Source organism: Protobothrops mucrosquamatus, unplaced genomic scaffold, assembly GCF_001527695.2.
Source record: "Protobothrops mucrosquamatus isolate PMUCROS unplaced genomic scaffold, P.Mucros_1.0 scaffold_203, whole genome shotgun sequence".
In the NCBI taxonomy this organism is placed as follows: Eukaryota; Metazoa; Chordata; class Lepidosauria; order Squamata; family Viperidae; genus Protobothrops; species Protobothrops mucrosquamatus.
This window is the reverse complement of record NW_015386279.1, coordinates 156,525-167,562: the sequence shown is the minus strand read 5'-3', so window position 1 is coordinate 167,562 and position 11,038 is coordinate 156,525. Positions and strand designations below refer to the sequence as shown.

At 35.0% G+C, this 11,038-nt stretch overlaps 1 protein-coding gene across 2 annotated transcripts in view; it reads right to left on the bottom strand.

Moving 5' to 3' along the window:
* Positions 1 to 570: 570 nt before the first annotated feature.
* CANX (calnexin) overlaps positions 571 to 11,038 on the bottom strand; it is a 28,545-nt gene continuing 18,077 nt past the window's right edge. The window contains exons 10-16 of one of the 2 annotated variants that reach the window (XM_029286139.1): positions 9,582 to 9,738; positions 7,858 to 8,073; positions 6,864 to 6,983; positions 6,601 to 6,751; positions 6,154 to 6,273; positions 5,346 to 5,356; positions 571 to 4,106 (exon numbers count right to left, since the gene is read on the bottom strand). In XM_029286139.1, coding sequence (XP_029141972.1) covers positions 4,053 to 4,106; positions 5,346 to 5,356; positions 6,154 to 6,273; positions 6,601 to 6,751; positions 6,864 to 6,983; positions 7,858 to 8,073; positions 9,582 to 9,738 — 829 coding nt within the window. In that variant the 3' untranslated portion in view covers positions 571 to 4,052. Of the gene's footprint in view, positions 4,107 to 5,345; positions 5,357 to 6,109; positions 6,274 to 6,600; positions 6,752 to 6,863; positions 6,984 to 7,857; positions 8,074 to 9,581; positions 9,739 to 11,038 lie in introns of those variants that run through there. The other variant, XM_015825938.1, reaches the window with a different exon arrangement.

The window sequence follows — 11,038 nt, the reverse complement described above, 5'->3', positions numbered from 1 at the left end:
AGTGCCCCCAATTTTCAACAATCCTGGGCGTTAATAGTCTTAGATTAACTCACGGGATAACAAAAGCAATGCTAATTGGAGAAAAACAAAAAGGTTTTCATCTCTAATCGGAAAGCACCAAAATACTAAAACGGTTTCTTTTCCTCTTGCTGGATGGTGCAGTTCCGCTCAGATGGCTAAAGTACATCAGTTGACACTGACTCAAAAAACCATCCAACATCCTCAAAAACGAGCTACCAGCAAGGAATTTGATCAGGCCAGAATGCAAACTATTTTGTATGTTTGGCGGCGGGGAAAGCAAACGTACATTTGGAAATGTGCAAGTATCTGTAGATGCTGACCAGATTTTCAAACACATACTAGTGAAAGTGTCAACTCTTGAATAGGTAGGTATGTATATTTATGTAACTTCCAGCTTTTCTATAAATTAGACTTTTTAAATTGCTGGTAAGTTTTAATGCTGTTTATAGTTTAAGCATATTATTTGTGATTTATGTTACAATATGATATTTAGTGAACATTTGTGTGTTTAAACCTAAAGTTGAAAAAAGAATGAATCCATCAATTTATTGGATCAAATGAAGCAATTTATTGCCAGCAGATTGGTATTTGTTACCTTAAGGAAAAGTATCTTACACATTTAATATACAAACAACTTTTGAAAGGTTTAAGATCACATTCTTAGGACATTTCATAACATTTCTGCAATGAAGATTATTTTATTTCATAAAAAATATCCCAAATAAATAGAATAATTTTGGCATACAAACTTGCGCCAAGCCATCCCAGCATAATTTTGAAGTCATAAATACTCCAGGAAGCAAATTTATAACTAGCTAAAAGTTTGAAACATAAGAAAGGCTACTCACCTTTAATCATTCCATTTCTTCTATAATTAATGGTTCATATCTTAGAAATATGTGCTGTATAAATCAAATCTGTCCTATGTATCAATTAAAGTATTTTCTATGGTAGTCAATTTTCATATTGAAATTGTGCATGTTATACTAAAACAAGGTCATAAACGGTGATATGAAATTATGTACTTTGAACACTTCAGAAAGATTAACACATTTCACGAAGACTCAGGTTTCTAAAAGCAAGATGCTCACTATGAAACCAATTGGGAAGTACTACCTCAACATGATATTATTCATACCTTTTAAATTTCCACTTTAACAATCTTGACTTAAAATATTCTCAGTAGGACATTTAAAACAGAATGCAGACAAATTAATCACTTTGCATTTTGGATATTGTTCAGTTTTTACACAACAGAGTATTAATTCTGAAGGAACATCTATCAACTCTTCTGTCTTTAGATTATGAAAGCCAACCAAAAATAATATTGAAGACTAGACAGTAGAAAAATAGTGATCTATGTTTCTTTATTGATCAAGTAAGCTTACATTTGTTTATAACTTAACCAATATATTATATGCATACTGCATCTTCAGATTTTTACAACAGTCAGGACTTAAGTCACAATCTTGTTTACCAACACTTGAACCCTGCATCAAACAATACTGGCATTTAGAAAATTATAATAGAGAAGGCAAGGAGGTGCAAAGAAGTGTATTCTTAGCACCACATTTACTGCCACAGGAGAGCTGGGGCCACATTATGGAGATTTAGGATGCCTTTTGCCATTTATGGTTAATTATGTTCAGCTCTTCTGTCAACCATAACATTCCCATATGAAATAGGGTAAGTGTCCTAAGACAGAATACACATTCAGTTAAGATCTTTATCTTTCTTTAAAGCATTTGTATCTTCATATGTAGCATATGAACTGTGACTGATTTGAAATGGCTACAGTGCACTTTCTTTTCCAAACAGAAGTAGTCAAATTATCTTATTCATTCTAAAATTCTTTAGAACATTTCCTAAAAGTCTACTATAAGTCTATTTCTTTCCAACCAAGAGTTCAACTATGTTGGTGTAAAAATATTTCCTGCATCGGAGTGGGTTTCCATAGTCTTTTTAAAACCATCTATTAAGTTACCAATTCAACACCCCAATTACTTGGAAATTACAAATGACTTTTTATATTAATTTTTTGCTTTATTATTCTTAAATAGCAGATGACAATCTTCTCCCAGTACTAAGTAGTCTTAATAAGGCTTCACAGGTTACACTGGGCATTTAAAAAAGTACATTTTCACTAACATGAAAAAAGGCGAAAACATGCAAACGGAGTATTCTGAAGAGGTCTTATGAGTTCAGATTCATTCTTCCCAGTATCCTGGAGAAAGGACTATATGTTTCACAAAAAGTGAAGACGTTGATCAAAAAACATTAACCAAGCACATTAAAATTAGTACTAGTATTAAATAGCCACTGCAAGTCAATGATGTAGAAAAAAATAGAAGAGGGGGAATAATTTCATTTAAACATCCTGACTAGACAACAGAAAGAAACTATGGAAGCAAGCCACTGACTGTATCAAGTTGAATCTACCAGTGGAATGGATGCTGAATTTATGCAGCTCTCTGGAGGACACAAGGAGAAAAATAAAAACTCTTGCACAACTACTATAGATGTGCAAGGAATGATGCTGGAATGCACGCCAAAGGCTGCAAGCACTGTAGCTTCGAATGAGGATAGTTCTGCTGTTTTGGAAAGATAACAGAACTGAGGGTTCTAAAAGCAAAATAACCAGCAAGACAAATGTTAGTCTTGTTTTGAAAAAGCTATGTATATACTTATATCTGAATATCTGAACAAAAGTATAAAAGCTTAGTTACTCTGAAAAATTCTTACCCACCAGATAGAAACTGGGAGTGTTTTAATTCAGTGCCATATATTTAAATAAAGGACAACAGGTGGCAAAATATTTCTTCTTCGCTTTCCTCAATCATGCACTTCAATATAATATAGTGAGTTATGCTTTTCTTAGAAACACTCTGTATTCTACATAAGATTTCTGAATAGCTAGATACTCAATGCAATATATTTCTAAAAAATTTATTCATCTGGAACCCCCTAGATTCACAACATTTTTGATACATGAAGAGCACTGAGACTCAAAATGTTACATATGCCAAGTTTTCACATGCTTATTCCTCAGCTACAAATACTGACATTTGCTTTCAGCACAAATAAAACTTGAAAGATCAGCTTGCCTGTGCCTTTTATCCTGTGAATAATGAACATAAGATGGCAACAACAAGAAGGTTAGCAACACTGTCCTGTTTCACAATGTTTGGACCCAGAAGTAAGTAGTGCTACCTTCTGAGAACAAGAAACACAATTTTAACAGTGAGCTAAACAAGTGTATTCTCCAGCAGCTAAGCTGCGTCTGAAAAAACTGTACAGGAGAAGCAACAGTTGGAACAGAAGGAAATGTTTAAAAAAAACTGGGGGAGGGGGGAACACAAAAACTGAAAGCAAATTCCAAATTGAGAAAAAGTTCAAAATATAAACGAACAAGACAATCCAGTCTCACTAAAATCTGCTCCTAAATTCAGACTAGTGCAAACACTGTTTTAACTGAGCTGTATCCGTGACCAATATGAGTATTTCATGGCCACTTGCTTTTCATCAATAAGGAAAGTTTGAGCACTTGAAGACTGCTTCAAATGGATTTTAACTTTATCCTACATTTAACATGATCATACTATGAGAAATAAGAGTTGTATAAGAATTTCTATCTTTTTAAGAAAGAAAAGACTTATAAAAACTTTACATCTGGCATTTTTCTTAAGGTTTGCTCTTCACTTCCATTGATAGATTAATACATTAATTTAAGCCAAAAGTTTTGAGACTGGTAATTCTACCATCTATTTAAAAACAAAATAAAAATGTTAGTTTTTGTAACATTCCAGAAATTCATAGCCGGGTTGTGTTAAATGCATTCTTTTTCTACAGGAATATTATTTAGAAACACAATTGCAAATATTTGACTGCTAAACACTTTTCACTGCAGAATATTTGACAGGAACCTATGGATGGTGAATTTTGAGGATTTTCGATTTTCAGCAAAATGTTATCCATGGTCCTCTCCCAAAACCATATCAGAAAAATTCATCAGATTAAGTTTTTAGGATATTTCAATCTCTTCTTGGTTTTCTATTTCTGGGGGACCTGTTCACAGTTTCTTCCTCCTGCAAATGTAAAAGAACATATAAATAATCCAGTTGCATTCAGATATTTAGCTTTAAAAGTAATAAACAGATGTTTTCAAAGGTAATTTGTTGTAATCTCAAGAGTAATGTACATCAGTAAATGTGGTTTGCTTTGTTTTAACAACTGTTGGCGCTACTGAACAGAGATAAGCTACTTCTTAAAATCCTAAGCCTGATTTTTTAGCTGTCAATCGAATTTAACTATTATCCCATATGCTTATTTCTTTCAATATTAAAACAATAAAAATGTTTCAACTCTTAACAGGCTAGGGCTTAATCACTGGGTGTTTCAGTGGATAGGAAGTTCACTTAGGGATCAATCCCAGTGTGTGATGTCTGAACAGAGACCAGTCACAAGTAGTGTGCCACAAGGCCCAGTCTTAGGTCCTATTCTGTTTAACATGTTTGTAAGTGACATAACAAAGGACTGCTTGGTAAGTTTGTTTTTTTGTTTTTGTTTTTGCTGATGACATGAAGGTGTGTAATAGAGTTGATGTTCTTGGAGGTATTTGTAACAGGGGAAAATGATCTGGCATTGCTGAAAAATTGGCCAAAAATGTGGAACCTGTTGTTCAATGTTTCTAAATATAAGATCATGAACTTGGGGAAAAAGAATCCTCTGGCAGAGTAAAGTATTGGGGGTACAGTGTTAGACAGAACAAAAGAAAAGGATTTAGGTGTGCTCATAGTAGATGACTGCAAAAAGATGACAGTGTGGCCAGACAATTGTGAAGGCAAACAAAATTCTGGGATGTATCGCTAGAGGATCACCAGCATGAAGAAGGAAGCCCTAATCCCACTATATAAGGCTTTAGTCAGTCCCCATTTGGAATATTATGTCCAGTTCTGAGACCTCACTTAGAAAAAGATATTGATAAGTCTGAGCAAGTCCAGAGATGGGCAACAAAAATAGCGCAAATCTGAGGGACAAAACATTATCAAGAGAGATTACAGGAACTGAATATGTACAGCCTGAAGGATAGAAGGGAAAGGGGAGGACATGAGCGAAGCATTTAAATATATTAAGACAGTATTTACAATATTAAGCAAAAATCAAGAACATGGAGGCATAATCTCAAACTGAGAGGAAGTAAGTTCAAAAGTAATGTTAGAAAGTATTACTACACAGAAAGTGTAGTGGAAGCTTGTAACCAACTTCCAGAGGAGATAGTGGGTCAATCTTTAATAATTGAGGTTAAACATGCCCGAGATAAACACATATCTATCATCTGACAAAAATAAAAATAGATGATCAAAAACAATAATAAAAAACAAACAACTCAAAAATCAAAGGGCAGACTTGATGGGCCACTGGATCTTTTTCTGCTGTGTTTTCTATGGTTCTACATTTTCTTTTAAAATTATCAACTTTAAAACACAGATAACATTCAATCCATGATGATTGTCTGCAAATTACAGAAATTAGTATAATAAACAAACAAATCAATGTCATCTTGTAAGACCCAAGGAGATCTGCCTGCTCTGCTATACTTGCTCTTTGAAGAGCATCCTCTCACCACCCGAATCCCCAACTTGGTTCTTCGCTCAGGCATTGGCAAAGGTTTTATTGGATAAAACCATCCAATAATATGAATTTGGATTTTAAACCCAGCATAGGTGTGCGTGTGTATCTGTTGCATTCTTTCATATTTTTCTCTTTGCAATGGTTGGTAAGCCACCAAGAATCATTTGCCAAACAAGCAGCCTAAACTCTGGCTTTCAGAATTTTGTAAATTGGATTTCAAGCAGTTGAGCGTACAAATGATACAGACAGACCCAAACCCTGCAGCTAGCCACACTGTTGGGGGGAAAAAAAATGCTAACTCTATCTTAACAAATTTACATCCCAACATGTGATGTTAGTACATAACTACTTACTGTTTCATTATAGCATACTTTTCGTTATCTCTCTTGGTTGTGTTGTAAGGTAGGCTTATTAACTATAGTAACCACATAATATTTTGTATTAACATTTCTCTCATACAAATTTGATGTAATTAAATACTTGCCCCTGTAATGTCTCTGCTTTCTTCCTCTTCTTCCATTTCCGCCTCTTCTTCTTCCTCTTCTGCCTCCTCTTCTGCCTCCTCCTCCTCCTCCTCTTGGCTCACATTTTCTGTATTTCCATCATTCCTGGGCTTTTCTTCTAAAGAGAGTTTTATACAAGGTGTTAATTTTGTTTACAACAAAAGTGACAGTTTTTTAAACCTCAGTGCAACAGGAAAAAAAATCCTGTTATGTATATATAATTTTTTGTCATTTATGTGAATTTGGGTAATAACAATACCACAGATGATATAACAGACAACTGGGAATAACCAACACCTTCTCCCCCAACTGATATATTAAAATTGAGCTTTTTCTGTACTGCAATATTTATCTTCTCTTTCTCAGAAATTAAGAGATTTTTTGAAGATGGGTAATTTTCCAAAACACTGTCAGTGATTTCCAGGCTTGGGACACTTTTACTTACCAGGCTTTTTTTCAACTGATTCTTCCTCTTCCTCCTCCTCTTCCTCCTCCTCCTCCTCTTCTTTTTCTTTCTCCTCCACCTTCTCTTCTTCATTTACATCTGGTTGAGGAGCATCTGTCTTTTTGTACTCTGCAGCACTTGGTTGTTTTGTCTGAAATAATACGTTGAAAGGGTTTTCAAGTTCAGTTCTTCTAAAATGGTCCATTTTCCTTCTCAGTTTATCAGATAAAATGTTTAAAATCAACTACATCCATAATACACACCTTTCCAGAGCAGCAGAAAATAACAACGAGAAAAACAGGCAGAGCCACTGTCAAGATATATACTATCCAAAGCCAGGGACGTTCTTCAGCGGCAGCCATCATTTGGGTCACAACACCAGGCTAGAAGATAAACTTAAATCTAAATATATGCATATGCATTTGGTATAGTAAACAATATAGTTGCCAGAGATTAACACAGGTCCCACTACAACTTTTATAGCACAGTACTCAAATGTTTTAAGTTACATTACGTTACTTTAAGCCATATAAATTAATATATTTATAGAACTCTAACCCTATTTATGCAGTTTTTAAAGTGTGTTAAATATTTAAGCTGATTAAGGTAATTTCTAAACCTCTTAACTACTAACATTTACAAATATTAATTACTGCAACAGTTTCATCTCTGTTGCAGCTAATATATTTTATGAGAGTAATTTAAGGGCTTTTCAAGAAGATTAAGCATGCATATCTGAGAGTTATCTCACCATTTAGAGTTTCTTGAAATTACCTAATGGAAAGAATGCTAGAGCACCCTGACTGAAAAACTCAGGCCTGAAGATCTATAAAGCTATTGCTAGCAATGGCTTTTCACAGCCAGTTGAATCAATTGGCCAAATAGACCAGCTGCTTTCACCTGATAGGGCACAGCTTTTTTCTGTCTTAAGTTTGTAGACAACACTTTTTGATCCTAATATCTGGTATTAAACTAGTACTTTATCTAAGACTACTAATCTGAAAAAAATGAGTTACTTAACCTAGCGATTAAAAAATAATGAAAAATTAAAATGAATTAGCACCAACAATATCCTAACATCATGAATAAATAAACCGAATAAACAATAGTGTGCGTCTATTTGCCACAAAAAGTTTTGTTTCTCTTTTCTCAAAGAGAAAAATACACATCAATTTGTTTAATAGAACAGAAGAAAGAAGAATTTCTGAATTCTATTTTGTGCTGCACTATTAGAAAAAATAAACTTTTCTTTCTCACCTCAGCTGCACCATCAGCGGCCTTCTTTAGGCCCCATCCATCATTACCCCAATCATCTGCTACTGCTCGGTCAGCACAGATGATGAAATTATCAAATAATATATCTGAAGTCATAGACCATAATTCAAGTCCCACAGCATTAAAGGGAGTCATCTTGAATGGCTGTAAGTCTTCAAAGAAGTCTGGGTTTGGAATCTTCCTTGGCTTCCAGATGCCCTAAATAATGCAGACATCACTGAATCAATTCTATTAAGTTTTAATTACTCAGACATTTTAATTAACACTTCAGACATTCCTAAACAGATTAATAGAAATCTTAATATCCAATTAAAATATTATCAAGAAAGTTGTAAAAAAACACTATGGAGATCTTGGGGGAGACACTGCCTAAGCAGATGTTAACAAAACAGAATCATAGTCTACTATGATTTTACCCTACAAGGCAGCTTCTATAGAGGTACTTAACTTATTCTCTGTAGCATGTCAGTGTTGTTACACAGCTTTTTAGAGACTATTAATCACAATTCATTGAGAAGTTAAATCTGGATCTTAATGGAGACAATGGCTTTTATTTTTTGTATCAAAATTTATTATAACAATAAAATACAAATAGAAACAAAGATAGTAAGAGAATGGGGAAGGAAAAGAAATGGAAAATAATGCAAGGTAAAGGGAAAGAAAAAACTTCTTTTTTTGATGTAGTAGAATATAATATAGTTACACTCTGAATTTTTTTTTACATATTTAGTAAGAACTAGGAATTTCTATAATAACAAATTAATCTAATCAACAAAACTCAGAAACAAAGTTTTTTTTTCCTGTTTTGGGCATAAAATCCAGAAGTAGTTTTCAAATAGAAACAAAACTGGATCGATTCTTTTCTTTAATTAAAGTGGTTAGTTTTGCCATATCTGCCCACTCTATTGCACTTTCCACCCATTCTTCCATTGTGAGGCAATGGCTTCATTTTAGATTAGATTTTTGGTTTATTCCACCTTTATTATTTTTATAAGTCAAAGCAGTGAACATACCCAATACTTTTCTCCTACTTTCTCCACAACAACAATCCTGTGAAGTTAGTTGGGCTGAGAGAGAGGGACTGGCCCTAAGTTGCCCATCTAGCTTTCATGCCTAAGAGTGGACTAGAAGTCATTCTCCCGGTTTCTAGCCTGGTGAATAATCTCACCATTGGTAAGCTGATTGTGTTGTCACTTAGTTGCTTGTGAACAAATATTACTTTTTATGCATACGTTCAACAACAGAATGGTCCCTAATTATATTTCTTTCATTCCCTTCCCTTCCAAGCCATGTGAATAAACATACGAACATCCGAGAACAGTATTTCACATACTGGATGAAGTAGTCTTGTAAGTTTATGCTGTAGCAACTTTTAAGGTGCCACAAGACTATTTTTGCTTTTTCATGTAGAATTTACCAAAGAAGCGAACTGGGGCTGTTGTGGAGGGCCAAAGTTGAAGGGCTGCTATTGTGACCTGTGGCACCATTGCAGGCCAGACACGGATAGCCCAAAGGCTGGATGTAGCTTATAATGCCCAGGGCTGATGTAGAGGTAAATTCACAAACTTACTCTCTACAAATAATCACGCAACTGTATTTCAAAAAGTGTTGCATTTTAGTTCTGCATAATGACCTAACAATATACCTCGTTTAACATTGAAATAATAAATAATCATTCCTTGACAGAGACTTTTAAAGTAATATACCTGATAGTTGGGGTTGTCAATCATAGTGGGCTTCCATTTGCCTTTATAGCTTGGATTGTCAATTGTGGGTCGTTGCCAGGTACCACAGCCAGGAGCCGATTCACATTTGGGGTTTGCAATCTGGGGTGCCTCCCACTCTCCATCCATATCTTCATCCCTGAAACATGAATCTATGCTTTAGGACTTTCTCATAAATGCAGCATATGTGCATGGGAGAGACACAATCAATAGCAATTAAAGTTATAGTGATTAATCTAACATAGAAATACAGTATAAATTACGAAATATTAGAATTTTATTTAGAACATATACATCATCCCTAAAAAATTATCATGTAAAACAATTTACTAGTACTATACGGACTGCTTCCATTTATTGACACATGATCAGAGAGAAACTTTGGGCTATAATGTACAGTTTTGCATATCTTTGCTACTATCACCAAAATCTCATGGATCCTACTGAAACATAGAAAAAATCTGTTAACAAATAACATTAAAGTTAGGTGTTTGCTTGATTTATTTCACAAACTAAATGATCTTTGAATATGAAAAAATAGTTGTCTCCCGCTAGAGCAGGGAATTGGACTAAAAAACCTCCAAGGTTACTCTATATTCTGTATTTAGTAACTGTTTGTATCAGCTTTAACTGCAGTGACTGCAGCAGAACTCTTCCAGTAATTGGTGATCAGTCACTCACTTTGCTATGTACTAGTTTTGATCCATTTGTCCTGGTAAATTGCTTCAACAAGGAAACATTTGAGAGCTTTCTAGCGCAAACTACTTATTTCACGTTATGCCACAAAATTTCTGACATTTGCTGGCTTTGATTTGTCCATTTCAAAACACTACATTTGTTGCTCTTCAATTTTCTTATAAACTTGTGTGTACAAATAGTCCTCAACTTACAGCCATTCGTTTAGTGACTGTTCAAAGTTACAACACTAAAAAAAGTGACTTATGACTGGTCCTCACTGCAGTGTCCCCAGTCACGTGATCAAAATTCGGATGCTTGGTAACCAGCATGTATTTACAACAGTTGCAGCGTCCCAGGGTCACGTGATCATCATCTGCAATCTTTCCAACCAGCTTCTGACAAGTAAAGTTAATTCACTTAACTGCAGAGATTTGCTTAATAACCGTGACAAAAAGGTAGTAAAATTGTTATACAATGGCCAGTCTGTCCTTCACAAATCTGTCTTGTTGTTAGTTGCGAAATCGTGTCCTACCCATCGCGACCCCATGGACAACAGGACTTCCTTCAGGCCGGGATACAGCACGGAAACGGCATTGGTCGCGTTGGTTAATGATCTCTGGAGGGCCCGGGACAGGGGTTATTCCTCTGTCCTTGTTCTTTTGGACCTCTCAGCGGCTTTTGATACTGTAGACCACGGTATCATGCTGCGGCGTCTCGGTGAGTTAGGAGTGGGAGGCACCGTTAAGCGGTGGTTCTCCTCC